The sequence below is a fragment of the Lycorma delicatula genome, chromosome 3, assembly GCF_047948215.1.
Source record: "Lycorma delicatula isolate Av1 chromosome 3, ASM4794821v1, whole genome shotgun sequence".
In the NCBI taxonomy this organism is placed as follows: domain Eukaryota; kingdom Metazoa; phylum Arthropoda; class Insecta; order Hemiptera; family Fulgoridae; genus Lycorma; species Lycorma delicatula.
This window is the reverse complement of record NC_134457.1, coordinates 41,429,574-41,451,959: the sequence shown is the minus strand read 5'-3', so window position 1 is coordinate 41,451,959 and position 22,386 is coordinate 41,429,574. Positions and strand designations below refer to the sequence as shown.

The 22,386-nt window shown below is 29.1% G+C and overlaps 1 protein-coding gene across 3 annotated transcripts in view; it reads left to right on the top strand.

The window, feature by feature from the left end:
• The window catches only part of Sap-r (prosaposin), a 176,897-nt gene that overhangs the window by 32,840 nt on the left and 121,671 nt on the right, over positions 1-22,386 (top strand). For all 3 annotated transcript variants that reach the window (XM_075359692.1, XM_075359691.1, XM_075359694.1), the window contains exon 2: positions 21,219-21,318. In XM_075359692.1, the coding sequence (XP_075215807.1) occupies positions 21,219-21,318 (100 nt within the window). The remainder of the gene's footprint in view (positions 1-21,218; positions 21,319-22,386) is intronic.

Below are 22,386 nucleotides of genomic sequence, written 5' to 3'. Positions count from 1 at the left end.
TCCTTCCTTGCCTTTTCCAATGCTTGCATTCCAATCTCCAACTATTATTAAATTTTCATCTCCTTTTACATGTTTAATTGCTTCATCAATCTCTTCGTATACACACTCTACCTCATCATCATCATGGGCGCTTGTAGGCATATAGACGTTAACAATCGTTGTCTGTTTAGGTTTTGATTTTATCCTTATTACAAACTGCAAACTTTTTACCTTACTACAAACTTTCTAAAATACCCAAAAGTGAAGTTCAAGTTGCAAATGACATTTGTCTAAGTGAATGTATTATCAGTGTCTTCAGTTAATTTTTTTATTACTTTGTTACTCACCAACTGTTAATAAATATTAAATTATTTAGTTTTTATTTATTGGAAATTATGGAATGATTTACAATTAGAGAAAAACTGAGGTAATTATGCTTTACGGGGAATGTCACCAAAACGTTGATCAGACAGTGTTTGTATGCTTTATGATTCCCAGGTATAAATTCTCCAAGTTGTTTTTCTGCGTACAGAATTGTAAACAATTTAATAATGCTGGAAGTGTCGGGGCCAAAAATAGGAACAGTCAAAATACTTTGATACCAGAAAACAATGAAATAGCGGTCATTATAAATTCTCATATTAGTTCAAGAAGAATTTCGCTTGACATATCAAAAACCAGTGTTCTGAGAATATTAAAACGCCTGAAATTCCATCCGTATCATATTTCACTTAATTAAGTGTAGTATTTTGTTGATAGGTGCTGGAAAAAGTGCAGGTGGAAAAGTTTTTTTTGTAATGTTCTATTTTCCGGCAAATCAGGTTATACTTATTGTGGAGAGTAAACAGGCAATTTGCATTATTATGCAGTGCATTTCACAGTGGCTAAGGGAAGTAGAACATTAACATCCATGGACTGTAAATGTTGATGCAGAATCATAGGCTGTACTTCAATCGAACCACATTTTTTCAATGGAAATTTGAACTGAGAGAAATACGCAGATTTTCTAGAAAACCAGTTGTTTTTACTTCTTGATGAACTACTCTTGGAGAAGAGAAGAATGATGTGATTTCATCATGATGGCTGTCTGCACATAATTCAATTATCACCACAGTAATTTTGGATCGCAGATACAATGTTCGTTGGATTGCTCCAGTTCATTAGCCTGCTCATTCCCCTGATAGTACTACAGTAGACTTTTTTTGTGGGGTTACCTTAAATAAAAGGGGTGTACCTAAAAGTATAACAAACGCCTGTAGAGATCAGGTGAAAAACTATTAAATGTTCATGGGTCGTTTTTAAAACGTATCGAAAAATGCATAGAAGTAGGACACCACTTCAAACATTCGTTGCTGTAATTTATGTCAAGTAAGTTTTAGTAATTATTTTAAATAAAGAGCATTAAAAAAAGATTTATAGAATCAGTAATTCATTACACCAAATAATTTCATAGAGTTAACATAACTTAACTGACCAAAGCTTGCAACACATGTACACTGTGTACCATATGTATGTACTATTTGATTAAAAAATGCATTAAAAGTAGATGGATTTTATTTAGTTTAATCCTTTAATTGATTGTTTTTTATTTAAAATTTAACATCAGCTGCTGTGTGTAACTCGACAGCTGGGCCAGATCTAATGAAACTAAAAGTACCAGTTTATAGGCCTACAGCATTTTTGAAGATGAATAATTAAAAAACTATTAATTTTAGAAAAAAAAAATCTGAAATGAAATTTTAATTTTTTTTTGCAAAGAATTTGATTCTGCAATAAAAAATACAGGTTTCTATTTTTTTTTAAATTAAGTTGATCTTGAGATGACCTTTATTTGACCTTATCAAGGGCAACATAGGTTGTGAACGTATTTCCCCCTTGAAATGCGAACATTTTTTCCTGAAATGTATAGTTTTTCAGATATAGATGTTTCTCAATTTAAATGGACCACTCGGTATGTATTAAAAGCTCTGGATTTACCAGATAAGCACTTCGGATTCAGATTAGGTTTTTCATATGGCCAGCAGATACATTCCCTAACAGTTACATTGGCAGCAGCTTCTCACAAGACGCCACACTATTAAATATCCTTATTATAGTAACATATAACTAATTCATTTTAGTGCCCACTGAACATGATCAGGATGGAAGTGATTATGGATAAGAGAGTGGGTGGACAGTGAGAAAGGGACAGTTTACAGACTGGTCGTGAAATGTGACATTCAGATTCAACCAAAGAAGATTTTCTCTTGAGATTTAAGAGTGTCTTTATAAGTGGTAGTAGTTTATTACTAATCTATGATTTTTGCATTAATAACATAAAATTTATGCTGCAACAAATTATTTTACCTGCACTTTAGCCTTCTTAGGACCAACTTCAGGGTAATGTAAGGAAAATTTTATTCCATCCACTGTATTGTGTGGTGTATGGAAGTAACTAAATGAAATTTTTAAAAAGTAGACTTCCAGTGGAGGATGTTAAAGTATCTAATATACTCCGTATTTTATTTTTTCTGAATTTTTATTATTTTAAATGGAGAAAAGATATTGTTCAGTAGCTTTTTCAAGTTATTAGGAATATTTTTATCAACAGATGGAGCACATCATAACTATCATTTGAAATGAGATAAATTCAGTCTTGGAAAATATTTCCTGTGATTAGAAAATCCCAAATCCATAATCCACTGAAAGAATGACAGAAATGAGATAATACTAATATTATTTATTATAATAATTGTCATTCCCTGTGTTCATGCTAGTAACTGAAGCAGTCAACCAGAGCCTCAAAGGAGGGTTTTAATATTTTTATCGTTGATAGATCTGATTATAGATCAAATTGATAGTTGCACTGATAATCCAAGGTCAGATGTGTTCTTTATTTTTTAGTTTATGTGTCTAATTTTCAGTGGAGGTAGTCCATTGATTTCTTTTGAAAAAAATTGTAATATCTCTTCATTTCATTCAGATAGTTCTGAGTTTGATTGGACCCCATTCGAGCGTGGAATTTCTGTCTTGTAGTACAAAATTTATTTCTTATCGTAGAAACAAATAGAACAGTTTGTAGTAACTAAAAACTTATGCTTATAATTAACAGAGTAGAATAAATAAAATCTTCAACATGTAAGGACATATTTTTTATAAGTTTATTTTTTTAATTTATTATTAAATTAAGTAAAGGATTATATTTGTTGCAGGTAGCATTAGTTATTATTATATGAGAGGGAGTAATTTGCTCTTACTTCTTATCTACTAAAATAATGTATTTTTTAAATATTTATAATTTCACATCTACACTACTAAAGTATTTAATATCAGTATAAACAAGAAAATTTAGTGATTTTGAAAATTTACTCTTCTGCGTTATTTTGATAAAAAATTTTTTATCAATTTTGTTTTTTTACACAAATTAAATTGTCTAAATTTTAGAAAAGTAAATTTGTTTTAATGATATTTAAAATAAAGTATTATTTTTAATTATTTATCCATAATTTTACATCCTTCAAGTTTTTCACTTGCACACTATTTTTTTTTTAAATTTCATTGACATTTTTTATTTCACACTGACAGAACATGGCTGTTAAAAAAGGATTTAATAAAACAGTATTTTTAACTTATAAGCATACCTTTAATTTCATTAGTTCATTGACTTCTATGTATATATTTTATTTAATTAGTCATCCATATCTAGGCTTTTGATATACTTTTTAGCAAGTATTGTTTCTGTACTGTGTTAAACTATACCTTGTTTTCTGTAAGAAAACAAAAAAAAAATTAATTTATTATAAACAAAATGTGTTACTGATAAAATTTTATTTGTTAAATAGGGAAAGGGGAAGTGAACAGGGTTAATCTGATTTAATTAATTAATTAGCTCATTCTATTCAATATCAGTTATTCTGCTTAAGATTTTGAAATTTATCTCTTTCAAAAATCTAGATGAAAATGCATAATAAACAGTAAAATGGCCTAAGTAGATTTTTTAATATAATTTGTTTAAAGGATTTAAAAAAAGGATTATTTATTCACTTCAAGGTAGATATATATACTAAAACTTTTTTTGAGTTTAGAATATAAATCTGTAAAAAATAATTTCATCTATATTACTTAGTATATTGAAATAAACCTACATCTCTGATAAACAATTTTATACTTGGCAGCTCTTAGTGATGTTTACCAAACTGTGAATATTATAGACATATAGAAAAAAGTCTATTTTACTTTTATCTATATATTTAGATTATATTATTTTACTATTGTGTAGGCTGTATAAACCCATTTATTTATTGCAGTTAGTTTTGTAATATCACATCACTTAATATTGAGAGTTGCAGTTAATTAAATCCTGATGTCCAAAGTACACCAATAAAGTAGGTTATCAAACTATAAGTAAATATCACATTTGAAAAAAGTTCACTTCATAATAATTTCATAGGATTATAGATTTTTCTTAACTGCAATTTTTTACGGAAAGTTTTCCTAATTTTTCAACTAATTTTTCTCCCAAAGGATATAAATTAGGGAATGTAATTGTATTTGTATATAAAAATAACACTATCGTAAAATGTTTTGTTAGCTGTCATTCATTAAATGATTATTCATTTTTTTATTAATTTGTTTTATGTTAATGTTCATAATTGATTTAACTGCCTATAATTCATCTCCTAAACTTTTTTATCTTGAATTGTAAAATGATTATGTGATAATGTTAGCGTATGTGAAAATGCTAATGTTAACAATATGAGAATGTGAACTTTTTTAATCATCTTATTTTTTTCACTGTATTTTTTTTTCAATCTGGTTTTTATCCTTTATTTTTTTAACTATTCATGTAACTGTTTGTAATAATAAAAGATTAGATGTAATCATAATTTTAAGATATATTTTTTAATTTTACACACTCAATTATTTTGTTTTTTAAATTGATGCTGTTATTTTGTGGCGAGCTATTTTAATTGTGAACTACTGTATAATCATGTTAGTTTTGTATTATATCTTTGATGAATATTGATTAGTATATCTTATAAAAAAAAAAGTATATTGATGCCTAGTTAAACAAAATATACTGTAATAATTTGCATTCAGTATAAGCTTCTACACAGAAGCTTATACTGAATGCAAATTATTGAATAAATACTTAATCTATATAAATAAAAATTTAAGTGTTTGTTTTTTCAAAATCTTAAATCTCTGAAAGTTCTTCACTGTTTGCTGTGGAATTTTGACACAAATTGCATTCGAATACACGTGTTTGTATATACCTACTATTTATATACCTAAGATGTAACACCTATCACAGATAAAAACATGCCCTTTTTTTTTTAAAAAAAATAACAGCGCTATCTGTACATAAAAACAACACACGCTATACTAAATATTTTAAGATTTCATTTCAATGTTTCCGATATGTGTGTCTGTTATAGACTAAAAAACTATTGGGCCAATTTATGCGTAGGGAAAAAGGGAGAAAGGGAAGAAGAGGAAAGGCGAAAAACGGAAATGAGGGAAGGGAAGAAAAAGGGGGGAAAGGGAAAGGTTAAATTTGTGAGGTTACGTAAGGGTCATTTTGTTAATGTTTTATCAAATTTTCAATTGTGTTCATTTAATCAATATATATACTCAAATCTAGCAATAGCAAAGCATTGCCGGGTCTGCTAGTTAGAAATATAAACAAATTCTATAGTAGAGAAAAATTTATAAAATTTATTTTAAACTGCGTTAGGAAAATAATAAAAATAATACTTATTTATTTCATTTTAAATGTTGGTTTTAAGTTGCCAAATTAAAAATGAGTATTAACCCATATTAATTAATTCTTTATTAGGTGCTGACTTTGAAAGTTGAAATTTAAAGAACAATTGTAAATTTTGTTTTAATTTTTTTTAATGCAATGTATTTTAAGTTGTTTTAATTTATAATTTTTTAAAGTATGAACAGTATTGTAAAATGAATTTTTTTGTAAAAGCCATTTTCAAGGCATAGGTGTATATATAAGTATCAAAACATAGTTCTTGATACAAATGAGAGAATGATTACTGTAAAAAATTGCAAAGGGACTGCTACCAGGCGTAATTATCAGCTCTGCATTTTAGAATGCAGAATATCATTATATTCTCAATTTTCATGTTGATTTTTTTTTTGCTAAATCTGTTATGCATCATTAACAATCCAATAAAATGATTTACAAAAAAACAATTGAATGAAGTCAGTTTTATTTAGATTTTTTTGTAAAAAAAAAACATCTTCCATTTACCTGGATGATATATACATCTAACAAGATTACTGGAGGAATTAAAACTTCCTTTATATAATAAAAAAGAATTATCACAATCAACAGATTTGGTGAAGAATAAGATTTGGACATACATTAAAAAAAGTAAATTGTTGGTTTCCTCTTTTGATATAAAAAGAAAAAACAATACATTCTGTTGTTTTTAATAAAGTAATTGAGAGATTTAAATTACTTTTTTTTTCAATTATTAAATATAAAGCCGTAAAATCTGAGCTGCCATGACAACAAAATATGGTATTTTATTCATACCAAACCATTAGTTCAGTCACAACATTGTGGGAAATTTTAATTTCCCACAATTTTAATTTTTTTTTTTTAACTAATAATTGAAAGTGAGTCCATGATATTAATTTAGAGAAAAACAAATCTGGAGAAATACTTACCTTGATGCCACAGCTAACAAAAGACACTTTTTATGTTTTACAATAAAATAAAATTTTAAACTTAGTTTTTTGCCTAAATTTTTTGCATATAAAATTTGATATTTATAAAAAATTTATACAAGTGAAATTTTTTTATAAGAAATATCTGCAACAATAAAACTTCTGTTATTAGTGAAATAAAATTTACAGCTATTTTAAATATTGTAAATTCATATTCTCACTACTAGATAGCTGGTTAGGAACATAATCCATCATGTCTGTAGGTCCTTGCAAATTTTTTTGCTGCTGCTGTGAATACTCCATATTAGTCTGTGGGAGCCTCAATATATTTGTTTTTGTGAAAAGAATACATTATACATAGTTTTTTTTTTTTTTTAATAATATTTTAATTTATTATATAATTTTATATATTAACTTAATTTATTATATAATTTTATATATTAACTAATTTATTATATAATTTTATATATTAGCTAATTTATTATATAATTTTATATATTAACTAATTTATTATATAATGGTTTGTATTATTCGTTGCTTGAACTTTTATTTCTTCTTTATATGAGCCTTATATGGCACTTGTGCTTCAGTTACTTGTAAATGAGAATGCGGTTTTCACTTTTATGGCATTTAAACACTATTGCTTATTTACACTGATAAACAAAAAATATACAAAATCTACAGGTAATCTAAAATTGTTTTACAATATTAAAAATAGCTGATTCAAAAAATTAATATAAAAAAAACGTGCCTATAAGCCCTATGTCTGGAAATAGCTTTTGAGTTAAGGTTGGAAAATATTTTCCACTGAATTCTGCTTCAAGGTTGTAATGAAGAAAAAATGTTAGGACCCTAAAATTAGGTGATACATTTCATTTTTTCTGTTTTTGACCTGAAAAAGTTTATAAAACAAGTCCCAGGATTGTATCACCAATATTTTCTGAGATGATTGTTACAAAGTTCAAAAAATTAAGAGTAAAAATATGGCTTTTAGTTATGCCTAAATTGCAAAAAAATTACATAAATAAAGTCTAGAAAAAATACATGGTTAGAAATTACACTTCAATTTAAAGTAAAACAGACTAGACTGTAGTAGAAAACAGTTACAATTTTAAATAATAAATATCTTCATAATGCTGAAAAAAGGTAAATTACATTAATAATTTATATTGAGATAAATTATTAATGTAATTTTGTAGTATTTTGGTAATAAACCATATTGAGATATTACCAAAATACTTATGGTGATAAAAAGACAACATACAATACAAATTAGTTGTTCATTGAGGCTGTCATTTTGTTGAATGCAGCTTCTGAGATGTGATTTATTAGTTTTTGTATGTTGATACTTGTAAAATAACTGTTGATTTCATCTTATCCCAGAGGATGTATATAGCCTGATAGTGTGGATTGGATCTGGTGTTCATTTTACTCGTTGATTTTGACCAGTTCAGTAGTTACTTTATGTATTAATTATATCTTATGAAATGAAGGAAGTGTGGTGGTACCCCACAGTTTTAAATCATACCATCTGTGTCTATATGAATTATTTTCCAAGAGCTCAATCTGATTTGTTTCCAAAGAAATGTGTAGGTACTAACTAATCTTCTGAAAGTTTAAGTCTGTAAGAAAAAACGACAATGAGATTGTCACCAAAAAAAAGTACGCTCTGTGATAGAAGATATATGTTGGAAATGTGTTATATATAGCTATCTCGTATAGGGGGTTTCCTCTGCTCAAGTGTCATTGTTTTGAAAATTAACAATTCCATTTCTTGTGAAGCACAACTCATTGAAAACCAGTATATGACAAATCTACCAAGTTTGTGTCCTTATTTTCTAATTACCTGTCTTGGTGGTCATATGTCATACACATTAGAAGAATTGAATAAAAGTGTCGCTAATGTAATGTCTTCCACACTCTTGGTTGGTTGTGAAACATTTAAATATGACCGATTTCTGGCACTTATTTATTTATTGCACTTTATTCTTCAGTATTGCATTATTTTACAGATTTGTTATTGACAGTACCTATTAATTTTGGTTTCAGTATAACTGTTTCTCTAATACATCTCTTCACAGCTTTAAACATTTTATGATTGGAATTCTTAGCTTATATAATATGCCAAAACAACATCCAAGAAATTGTTGTGCAATTTTGAATCACCTGTATGCATTATTTAGAAAAACTTTTTCTTTTTTTTATTTTAAAAGTTTATCATTATTTGTATGCACTTAGACATTATGTCCAAGACAATAAACTCTTCCAATCAGAAGCAAGCCTTCTGTGGGTCAATTATTTCCTCTCTCCTTCTACCTTTTCTTATTCATCATCTTTTCTTCCTTGGAAAAGAGCCTCAGGAGTCGGGTCAGCTGTCCTCCCATCTGCCCCATTCTGCTGGCACTTTGTAGCATCTGGTAAGGAGGCGTTATTTATTGGAGTTCTGTGGTCTGGAGACTAATCTACTTGTGTCTGTGGATTGCACAAAAGCTAAACTTGTGGTTGAGGTTTCTCGTAGGAACGTAGGCTTCATAAAATGTAATCCAATTTAATGTGCATATATTATTAATAAAATGTGTTAAAAGAATTTATCATTCTTTTAAGACATTTTTTTGTAGTTAACTGAAATATCACATTATGTTACTTACATTGCTTTTTAATTGTTTTTTCATAGAAAATAGTATGTTATCATGTTAATTACCGAATTGGCATTTCCCATGGTAATAAAACCATTATTAATGAATAAAGTCTAGCAAATTGCATTCTGGCACCATAATGTAAACAACTTTATTATAAAGAATTACCAAATTTTGTTTTTGTAATTAATGATGAAAAACTAGTAATAAAGATGATAAAAATACAAATACTATATTGTGTTATTTAAAAAGAAAAAAAGAAGCATCTGCAATTAATTTTTCATTAAATAAAAAGGATGTGCATAGTAGTAAATAACTGATGATTCATATGACAGCAAGCTTTTTTTAATAAATTATTGAATGTCTACAAATTAATTTCTATGAAGAAAATTATTTAAGTTAAAATAAAAAAAAGAAAAGAAAATACAAAAAATCACTGAAAAAAATGATCAGTTGTTGATTTTTTATCAAAAAGATTAACTCTTGTCTTATTACATTTTTAGTAAAACAGCAATAATGAAATCTTTCTTTTCTGCTATATTAAAAATAATCTTTTGAATGACTATTGGGTGCATGGAAAGTTGCAAAAGTTTTTGTCAGTTAATTGTAGTAGCAAAAACTAACATAATGCGGGGGCCTCTACTTAAAAAGCTTTCATGAAAGGGTTAAGAGAGAGTATGTATATTTACTTGATTTAGAATATTTGTTTTTGTCTTGTTACCGATAATTGAAAAAAGCTAATGCATAGTTTGTTAGAATATATTCAAGAGTAATAACAGGGTTGAAAATTTAGTATAATGGGTGAATTAGAAAAGTGTAAATTGATATTAATTAAAAGTAAATAGTCAGATATTTCACTAGTTTTAGTATTTATTCATTACAGTTTTTTTCTTTTTTTTTTTTACTGGAACCGTTATGACTGTTTCACATATTGTATAAATTTTTAAACCATTTATGGTTTCCTCAGTTTCTTTTGTATAAAGTTATATTTTTAAACTTTCTTTTGACTGTTCTCAAATTAATGATATTTTTTGTGGTCTTTTTTTATTTTTTTAATGTTCATGACATACTTTTTAACAATAATTATCATTTACTGGTGGTAAAGATTTTTTACCAGAATTTTATTATTTAACATGATTATTCAAATTTATTTAACTGAATTTGATGATTGACCAACTCGCAAATCGACATTTCAAAATTTTTAAAAGTGTTTAAAATATAGAAAAAATAATAATTTTGATTAATTAAAGCTACATATCATCGCAGAAACATATGTTCTTATTCCATATAGGTTTTTTCGATAAATATGTGATAATCTTCTAATTTCACGTTCTTTAATTTGAAAATGTGAAATTTTTGCTAACCCTATTTTTTTCCCCTAACCCGTTTACGAATCGCGCCGCTAGATAGCAGTATTGATATTACTAGGTAGCGTACAAAAACTTTATAAAGTACTTGAAATAATTAAATTTAAAAGAAAATATGCCACAGCTTGTTTTAATACTAAATACTCTTATGTAAATGAAAGTACTGAAGATGAAACAGTTTTTTTAACTCCCATCACTTCATAAAAAAATAATAAATAAATAAATAAAAGTATTAGTTTACAAGGGATTATACTAGTGTTATACACAAAACCGAAATAAATTCGGTAAGTAGTTTTTATTCTACAATTAGAACAATTTGGGTGGCGCTAGGATTGTGATATTTCGAAAAATTGTGCATATAATGAATATTTATATTATTATTATTTTATATATATATATATGTGTGTGTGTGTGTGTGTGTGTGTAATAAAATATAAATAAAATAACTATGTTATTTTATTACATGATTTTGTTATTAAGTATATATACAAGTATATAAAGAAAAATTGTTTATCCAATTATTCCTTAATGATTTCGTATTTTCTTTACATTAAAAAAGTTCTATCATTTAGTTACAATATTAGTAGAGCAGGTAGAAAATATTTAACGGTGTTTTAGAAATGAGTAGGGAAATACATAATTATTACCTTGCCTTTCATACATATCTGTACTTTTTGGATTCGGACAATGTCTATTTGAAGAACTATAAATAAATAAATAGTTGAACTTTGATTTTCGTTTTTTGATGTTTTCAATTGACCGCAAACTCTCGCCGAAACTTTAACAATTTTGTTATTGTGGGATTTTTATGTCTTGTTTGTATATAAATAAATGAAATTCAACCTTACAAGCAATTCGTCCTTGTTCCTTTGTCATTCGACCATCCTCAGGAATAGTTATTCTTCAGTTTTAACAACTGCGATCTTCTTACATAACATACATGATCACTATCTTTATACTATGACGAGTTGTGATTTTAACATTGTATAAATTTACATTTTACATAATTTAATTTTAATGAACCGAAATTGAAGTATAACTTTTCTTGAGGATGACCGAAAGTGCTAGAAAAGAGAACGCGGACGAATTTTTGGTAGGGTTGAATTTAATTTATTTTCCATCTTATTTGCCAACTGTTGCATGTTTAAAAAACTTTTAAACATGCCTTGTTTGCTATTTTGATAAATTGTATAGAAATGCAGCAGCGTACATTTGTTTAATATCTACTTGGCATTATCTCAACTATATGAATGTATTAAAAATGAGGGGAAAAAACTGTTGAATTTGACAAATAATTTTCTATAAATATTATTAATAAAGTATTTTCTTAATGTTTTATTCTGATTTATTTAATGGTGGTTATTATTCTGAGACGGTGGTTCCTTGTTTTTTTGTTGTCTTCGTGCTTATGCATTTTTATTCAATGTTACTGAGGTCATTGCTTGAACAAGGAGAAAAGTTTAAATAAAGACAAGCTAATGTTTATTTGACAATGAATGTCTATTTTTAGATATTAGAACAAATGAGGTGAACTTCTTTGTCCAGTCTATTTGTGTAATCTATTTAATACAGATTTAATTGAACTAAAAATGTAATTTATAATTATTTTATATCTATAACAATATTTCTAGTAAAAAATTTTAATATACTTATCACTGTTGGTGATTTTAGTGTGTTTGGCTTATTCACATTTTTGTACGAAAGAATTTATATTCTAGGATTAAATATGCTGAGTTATTAACCACTTTAACATATAGAAGTGTTTTAACAGAAAGCTTTGTTTATTTTTCTGCAGATGTCCAGAAGCAATTTGATAAATAAGTGATTAAACACTTAGCATTCCTACACTTTTTATCTGAAAATTTTAAAGATGTGTTGTGCATCTATAGAGAGGTCTGATAACTTGTATTAAAAAAAAAAAAAAAAAAAAAAAAAAAAACACACAAGGATGGAGCTTATGTCTTTGTTTAGAATTGTTTCTTTGGAATATAGTTGGTCAAACTGAGTGAAATTTGTTAAACAGTGTACGTATTCAACTTGAAAAAAATAAAATAAAATTGTTAACGAGATTATTAATGATTGTTCCTTGAGCAAGCATTGTTGCTCCACTCCTGTGTTAAATATTTATACAAGGGCTGTTCGGATAGTTCTCTGGCCTGATGAAGAAAAAATATTTTTCCGAAATACTTTTAAAAACATTTTCAAAGGGTCACCGTGCAATTCTTCACATTTAAACCAATGGATAACCAACTTAATGATACCATCAATGTACTCCGATGTGTCCAGTTCTGCAAATTGAATGTTTGTCTCAGCCTTGACCTCATCATTTGAAGTGAGTCTTTGTTCAACAAAGATTCACATTTTTTCAAGTTTGGGAAGAAGAAGTAGTAATTGCTGGAAATAAAGTTCAGCATATGTGGAAGAAGCATTTTGAAGCATAGGTCATGGAGTTTTACGGCAACAATCAAAGAAATATGTGCAGATGCATTATGAAAGAACACTTTCTTTTTGGCCAGATATGGAAATTTTGCCTTAATAGTACCTTACAATCGTGCTTTTGCAAAGCGTTATACTCCCTAGTGATGATCCTGCCTTTTTCCAGATAGCTTATGAGCATCATACCACAAGAATCCCAAAAAACTGTAACCATGTCTTTTCCTGCAAATGGAACCGTGTTCGCTTTCCTTGGCACACTTTTATTTGCTCCCACCCACTGTTTAGACTGTTTTTTGATCTGTTAATAGTATGGTGTATCCATCTTTCATCTAATGTTGTAAACATAAAAAAAAAACCAGCGGAATCAAGTTTAAATTATCCTAAACACTCTTTTTGAACTGTTCAGTCAATTGTGTTTTTGGATGTTAGTTATCAGACACACATCCATCGAGCAGAAATCGTTTTCATATCCAAACATTGTGTAAAATGTAGCGGACACAGTCTAACGATATGTTTTCAATTCAAGATCATGTACCCTCAGTCTGATCATTTAATATGGCATGGTGAATTTTTGTGATGTTTTTATTAATCTTAGTGGTTTTTGACCATCCATATCTTGAATGGCTGCATAACCAACCGTGTTTAAATTCACATCAGCCCATAGTTTTTACAGTTAAAATTCCCATAGAGTGGAATCTAACTCTTCTTGTAATCTATTTACATCGGGATTAAACTTTTAAAATAAAGAACTTTATAACAGCCCAAACTTCAATTTTGTCCATTTTTCAGAAAAATTTTTAAAACTTGATTGCCACAAATTATTAACGTATGCAATTGAAACTTTGCAGCATGCCATCTAAGGGATCATATTTGACAAATACAATAAGTCAGTCGGTCGTACTTCCATAATCCTCTACGTCTACCAAGAACTTTCCAAATGACCCTCTTATTCGATTAATATTTACAATATATATTTTATTTATTTATGTGCCAGGTAAATAAAGTGATTTACTTAGGTAGAAGTGGTTGTTTTGCGTGCTTTAAGATGTGACTTGCAAATATAATTTCTGAAATGGACTGATAATTGTTGACCAATATATAATTATTATATTCAAACTTAAATTATAAGTTGTGCGTCTCGAACATCGTACTTTCTGTACTATCTATACGCAAGCGTTATCAGTATTTATCGTTTAGGCCACTTGAAAACCGACCTTTTGACGCACCAGAATTTTTATAAACAAATATTAATCGTTTACATTCAGTTTTATTTATGTACACTTAAATAATATGAAATAATAAATCATTCATGATCTATTGATTTTTATTTCTGTTTGTAATAAAAATTGTTGTTATTATGATTCATAGAATAATTTATTATTTTGATTAATAAATGTACAAATAAAGTTATAATTCTTCTTATATATTACGACGAATAAAGTAATTTTATTATATAATTTATTTTTGTGGTGTGTAAATAGTGAGGCAGTTAAATCAATGTCAGGCCACATAATAACTTGAACAACAAATTTGTATTGGTTGAGTGGCAGCTTAGTAATTTTAGATGTACTAAGATTCATTTGTCTGTATTTAGTCAGGATTTCTCACTGACATTTTACTGCACCTCATAAAACTATGTAAATTAAGGTTTATTTATAAATTAAGAAGTTATATTTTGATAAATTCTTATTATGCTTTACTCAACAATATTAATAAGCTATCAAAAATTCCCCATTACAGCATAAGAATATCCGGAACTTACGTATTAGCCCGTCGACCAATAAATTGCAAAATTTTGGGTTATTGTTAATATCACCCGATATAGTTATATTATAGTACAGTCAATTTGTATTTTTATTTGAAAATCCTTACTTCCCGATTGATGTTTTTTTCCATATGTTAGGGTTGATGAGGGAAGCTTAACTCCAGATTTTTAACATCCCCCTCCCATAGATTTTTGAAAAACTCAAAAAGTTTTTGAAATGCGTTTTTCTCTGAATCTATGCATTTTAGAGAAACGTTTTACAAACAAAAAATGTAGAGGACATTCTCCTCTACAATTAACGACTTTTAAGTTATGACGTACAATTTGAAATTGAAATACTAGGTGGCCCTGAAGTTGTAAAAAACGTGTTTTTTCGGGTTTTTTCACCAGAAAAAATTGTTTTTCGTCTGTATTGCATTTGGAAAAGTTGTTAATCTAAAAAAAACAGACAACTTTTATTTAAACAATTTTCTTGTACGACTTACCGTTTTGGAGCTGAAGCTTCTGAAAGTGTGAAAATGTTGTGAATTGGGCACGTGTTCTAAACCGGTTTAGTCGTTTACAACGTTTTTTTACTACTTCAGCGCCACCTAGTATTTCAATTTCAAATTATACGGCATAACTTCAAAGACATTAATTGTAGAGGAGAATGTCCTCTACATTTTTTGTTTGAAAAACTTTTCTCTAAAATGCATAGATTCAGAGAAAAACGCATTTCAAAAACTTTTTGAGTTTTTCAAAAATCTACTGGAGGGGGGATGTTAAAAATCTGGAGTTAAGCTTCCCTCATCACCACTAACGCATGGACAAAAGATCAATCGGTATGTAAGGATTTACAAATACAGCCTATTTTGATGACAAATTGCCTGTACTATATTACCATTTTTATAACTATTTAAATTTATTTATTTTATAATTTAACCAAACTTAACCTACGCTTGCTTCGCTTCTTAACCTTGACTAATTAACACAGTAATGTTTTGAACATTAAATAATAAATTCAGTAACTGTTGCAATTGTTCATTATTTAAATAATCAAAACAGTCGAGGTTAGTGAGCGTAGGTTAATTTATATCTATTATTATAAGCAATAATGCTTATACTTTTAATGTGTAAAGTACGTTAATGATATTTTCAAAGTTACGGGGTCTTATGGTTGACGGGCTAATACGTAAGTATCGAATATCTATTAGCACTTGTTTTAAAATTGCTTTTACCCTATTTAAGGAGCAAAACCTGCAGTATTAGCCCAATTTTTTTTTGGAAGGAAATGGAATGCTGGATGATTATACCCAAAAAGTGCTTTTTATCAAACAGGACTTTGTGAGGGTCAAACCTGCATTAAGAGCCAATAATTATGAAGAATAAGGAAATGGGTTGGGTGGGTGGAAAAAGTGTGATCTACCCATCTGCGTACTTTGCAATCTCAGTAAGACCCAAATTAGAGACCTAACAGAGATTTTGAGTCTTTATTCACTCCCCCCCCCCCCCGTACAAACAAATCTTAGAAAATCAAGTGTTGCTGTGTTCCAAATATTATCATCAGCAATTAGATTAAAAATATTGACAAATTGTTTATCAATATTATATCATTATTATTTGCGGTTTCTACTGAAAACAGCCGTCCAGCTTTATTAGGATAGATGTTAATTTATTTTAAAATATCTTTTTTTCGATTGAAGCTCTGTGATTATTTTGAATATTATTAATTTTTTTTTTACTTCCTTGTACGAAGTAAAGGAAGTATTGTAATCGCGAAAAATGTCGGTTTTCATATTTCAACGGAAATATCCATTTTGACTGGTTTCGGCATGACGTCTGTATGTACGTACGTATATATCTCTCGCGTAACTCATAATCGATTAGCTGTAGAATGTTGAAATTTTGGATTTAGGACTGTTGCAACATCTGGTTTTACACCTCTCCTTTTGATTGCAATCGACTTGACCAAAAATGCCCAAAATCTAAAAAAAAAAATTGGATATATCATTAGTACTTATTTTCGTTGGTTAACAGAGTTATAGCCAAATAAAATTTTACTCAATGAAATATTTGGTTCTTACAAGGGGAAGACACATCGGTTCGAGTCAGACTTCATTTACCTTTTTTTTTTTTTTTATTAGTAAAAATTTAAATATTTATTAAAAAGGTTTTTTGTAAAAATTTTTGTAAATAATCAATAAGAAAAAAAAAGTGCATATGTAATTTAATAGGCATATAAGGAAGTTTATGTGGTGTCCACATCATATTTTTTTGTTCAGATTGTTGAAATGTTAAAGCTAAACGTAAATTATTAACAGTCAGCTGTTTTAAAATACAATCACAAGCTTCTATATGTGTGAAATATAAATAAATTTTTTTCTTTGGCATTTAACTTAAGTTTGTTGATTTTCTTATAGTTAAGCGTGTTTTAATTGTTTTTTTCCTATCTTTATAAATGATGAGTACAGCAAAACCGGTTTTAATGCTGACGTGAAGTTTATTTTAAGGTCGATGAATCGTCTTGATGATTCATTGGATATTCAACAGTTTGAATATTAATCAAGTTATTCATGCATATACATCGTTATTGAGTATGATTTGTTTCATGATGTTTGTATATGTCAACTTCCTTATTAACTACTTTTCCCCCTTTTTTAAATCTCCTTTGAATACACATATAAGGAAAGTATTTTGTGTTCTTTTATATTGATATCTAGAGTAAAATTGTTACGATTAAAAATTCATAGAATGTAGAAGCTGATTCTAAAGTTATGCATTGAATTTTTTTCATGTTCTATTTATTTTTTATTCAAGTGAGATTTGTTATTTGACTAATGTCGTATATGTTTCAAAATTTTTTGAGTTCGGAATATATTCAGTTTTGTGATAAATTTGTTTAATTTTCATTATTATTTTTTTAGTTTGGTTGGACCATCTCTTCAGTTGATTTTTGTTATCTCTTTCAACCGATTTCACTTAGACATGTTTACTTATATTAGGTTGAATGCAAAGATCTGTTTTCCATTTTTAACATCTGTGGACAAATTTCTCTAAATTACTTAATTTGCACTTTTTTGTTATGAAAATTCTTGCAGACAATCCAGTAATTTTCAATGGATATGTTTAACAGCTACTTTGTGGTTCCATAAGATATACTTTCTGAGAGGAGAGAATTAACTAGCTGTTTGAACAGACAGTTGTGTTTCTTGCTTTCCTTTATTGTATTCTATATTAGAAGTAGGCTGTGTCATTTCGTCTTATACTGAATTTATTTTTCCAGTTGATACCTTACCTAGCGAGTGTTTTGTAGTCAAAAATTCCACTTCACTATAATTCCGTTACAAGTTTGATTTCTAATTATTAACCTCTCCTCTTTTTATTTTATTTTCTGCTCCATCTTTTGTTAGATGTTTTCTGTTATGTCATTCTGTTCTTAATAAATGAGCATCTTTTTGAATAACAGACTTAAATAGAGGATTAAGGTCCTGACATCTACTACTGTAATTCAACCTTCATGTAAACACTTCTCACATAAATTCTGAAACGGCCTTCTCAGCAAGACTGACATTCTTTTTTAGTCTTACCCTGAATAAACTATTGTTGGCAATGTATATTCAGAGGGCTTTAACAATTTATTTACGTGTTTACGCTTTATAATGGATATATAATGAGTGCTTAAAGAATGAGGTTCCTCTGAAAGGAATCATTACTTCATTAACAACTGACGTTTCATCAGGTGTATATTTAGCATTAAAATCGTTCCACCATGAAATTCAAATGTTTCCTGACTTCATTACAGTTTGAGTATCAGTTGATGAATTGTCAGCAAAGTGTACAAATGTAAGAAGGAGCTGGATTCTGTTCCTGCTCATTACTTTTGGAAATGAGCATTTTTGTATAAAACACTGAAGCTTGAGTAGTCAAAAAATCCATGTAAATAGGGATTGCAAAAGATTTTCATATTTCTGATACTGTTGTATCAACCACTTTTTTATTCTACAAGAATAGTATATGTTCTGTAGAGTGATTATCATTTGCATTTCACTTTGTTTTTACTACAATAATAATATCTTATTCAATGATATGCAAAATTGTTTTGCTAAAATACCTTTTGTACTTTTTAAACCCCGAAAAATGTTTTTGGAAGGGCAGTTAAGTAATGGTCTACTTCTTCCCATCATTTTCTGCCTCAGTTGGTGTAGTTGTGGGGCTTTTGCTTCTGAAAATGAAGGATCACTGATTTAACTTCATCTAAAGTCAACTAACTATTAAGGAATTCAGAATGTGAAAAAATATCTTCCTCTTTACAAGTTTGCAAAATTGATTCACTTTCTTGTTCATACAAAACTTATGAACGCGTATTTTTACTACAGTCTGGCTGCTGATTTGATATAAGTATGTCGGTGCATGGACGGTTAACGGAAGCGAAGCATGGGTCATTTCATGTTAAATCAACAAGGCCCACAACCTGTCCAACTGGAATTTTCATGAAATTTGGTATGAATTAACTGTAGATAGAGATTTGAGAAAATAATGAATTTCTGATCTTGATCATAAACTGTTTCGTTTTTAGAGCTTTTCAAATTTGCTGGAAAATACCAATTTTGACTTACGGCAGTAATGTTAAGTCAACATAACTTTGTTATTTATTATAAACATGGTCTCATAATATAGGTTATTTGATGCTCTTTCATATGGTATACAACAAGCCTATGTTTACATAAAGTTTGATTTCAAGATCAAAGGTTGAAATTCAGAAAAAAGGGCTTCATTTTTTTAAATAAATAAAAATATGTGTTATTCGTCATTATACTGTTAAGCAGTTAAGAAAATTTGAAACTGGGACTACTTTGGGATCAAGAAATAAAAAATAAAATGTGTATCAATGTTTTTAGCAAAAATAATTTTTTTTTAATTTCTAATTAGTTTTATAACAAGACTGCAGTGAATATTAAGTCAAAATGAGGTTGAAAATCATTACACTGAATGCTTAAAAGTGAAATTAAGTTAATGTTAACTAAAGCAATAAATTCACATTTTTAAAAGAGCTAAAAAAAACTCTGAAGTGCGAAACATAATTTTGTATAAAATATAATTCTCAATACTCACTTCTCCTTAATGCATTTTTATATGAGGTCTGTTCAAAAAATAACCGAACATTTTTAATTACGCGCTAACAGAGATATTTAATGACATTTGGCTGGTAGGATTGTGTTCCGCATAACCTCCTCTGTAACCATATGTTATTGGATTCTTGATATCTTGTTTAGTTTTTGTGTTATTGTTATTTGAGTACGTGTTAGTAGCGATTTTTGTAATACACAATTTTTTTTTTTTGATTGAATTTTTGTCTCTTGTGTGATCCTTTGCATGAATGTTTTATCTTCACGGCTTGTTCAAGAAGTTGCTACCGACAAACGTCCACTCCATGTTCTTTCTGTTGTTCAGTTATAAAACGTGGAACAAACTTTCGCTGCAACTCAGTGCTTGTTCAATTTTTCAGTCTAAATGTCATGGTATGATCCAATTGGATACAGAAAAGTTCTGCAAGTTCTCTGCAGTCAGCGATTTGCATGCACCATGTCGTTGATTCTCTGAACTTGGGTGTCATCACTTTAAGTCGAAGGCCTTTCTGGTCGAGTGTCATCTTCATTTGACGGACACCACTTTTAAATTGTGAAAACTCATAACATGTCATTGCGTATAACTCGGCGCATCATCTCCGTAAGTTTGTTTCAAAAGTTGAAACATTTCTGTGAAAGTTTTCCCCAGTTTACGCAAAATTTTACGTTGTATCGTTGCTCCTGAAAATTGCATATTACAAAAATTACTACTAACACTTAAACACAAACACTCAAATAACAATAAAACAAAAACCAAATGAGATATCAACAGTCCAAGAACATGTGGTTACAGAGGCGACTATGCTTCCAACCTCACGTCATTAAATATCTTTATTGGCGCATAATTAAATATGTTCTTTTATTTTCTGAACAGACCTCTTGTATGCATTATTAATGGTGTAAAATAACGTTTTCGCCACATGTGTACGTTTAGTCTGTATAAGGGTGAGAGAGAGTGCGCTTACCAAACATCTACGTACAGCTCGTGGTAGGCATAGTGGAGGAATCGGCTAAGCGCGGACGCTTTTTTTCTCAGTTGATGTATTAAAACCCCAGAATTTAATATTGTACTTGTATCTTTTTGTGTACTTAACAATGTTAAGTTCAATTTTATTTTATGTAGAAAAATATTTTTGTTTTATACTGCGATAAGCCTTATTTAGGGGGTTTAATTGGTAAAGAATGTAGGTAGAAAGTTACTTAAAAAAAAAAAACATTTTCCTATTTAATTTATAGTGCAATTTTTTTTCTTTCTTTACAGGATCACAAGGAAATACCACTCCAAAACCAGAAGAAAAGACTGCTTTAAATTGGCCTGATGAATGTCAGCAAGGACCAGGATATTGGTGTCAGAATTTAAGGTACTTTGTGTTAATTATGAAAATTTATCTGAAACTTATTTATTTAAATAATGAAAAGTTTTTTCTCATATGGTATTGTTGTTTTGTGCTACAATATTTTTGATTTGATAGAAATCTCTCAGAATGCAAAGAAAAGCCTTTATTGCTAATGCAAAATTTTTGGTATTTGGCAGTGGATACCCGGAAACCCACTAGGCTGGTCTTCTGGTTAACTCAGTTGCAGTGGATACCCGGAAACCCACTAGGCTGGTCTTCTGGTTAACTCAGTTACGAATCAGCTGATTTCGAAATCGAGAGTTCTAAGGTTCAAATCCTAGTTAAGGCAGTTACTTTTTTACGAATTTGAATACTAGATCTTGGATACCAGTGTTCTTTGGTGGTTGGGTTTCAATTAACCAAATATTTCAGGAATGGTCAACCTGAGATTGTACAAGACTACAACACTTCATTTAGAGGGACGCAAGAATAGCGGGAGTTACAGTATTTGTCCCTACAGATCGCAGAGCCTGGACAATGTCCCTTGCTACTGTATCTTTTTATTATCGGGCGGGTTTCATCGGTTATTTAGTGGCGGTTATAAATTTTAAGTTTTATTTATGGACAGATTTGGTAATTTGCGTTCCTATCTGTATGGAACAGCGTGAAATTTATTTACTGGTTCTGACCGTGGGAGACTAAGCTTTTGAGCCTAGTAGTCTCGGTATGATTCCCCTTCAGTCCATCCGCTGAAGTCGTTTCGGTACCAGCACCTATGGGCTAGCAGGAATGCGTATACCGCAGCCCTAGTTCAACGGAGGGAGAAATGCGCCCCGTTCTCCGGAGGGAGTCGCATATGCTGACTAAATGAAATTGTGGTTTCTTCGTGGGACGTTGTGGGGTGTTGCTTAGGTTTTTATAGTTTTAACAAAATTTAATTGTGAAAACGGTTACTTTCATGGCCGGAATTTTTGCGCGGTTTCCGTTTATAGGTTACGCGATATAGAGGCTCCTAAGCCTGGTTTGTCATTTTTGACTCTCGTACCGCTTCTTCACGGTGTTCGTTTAATACGGCATGAGGCCGGGGGTTTT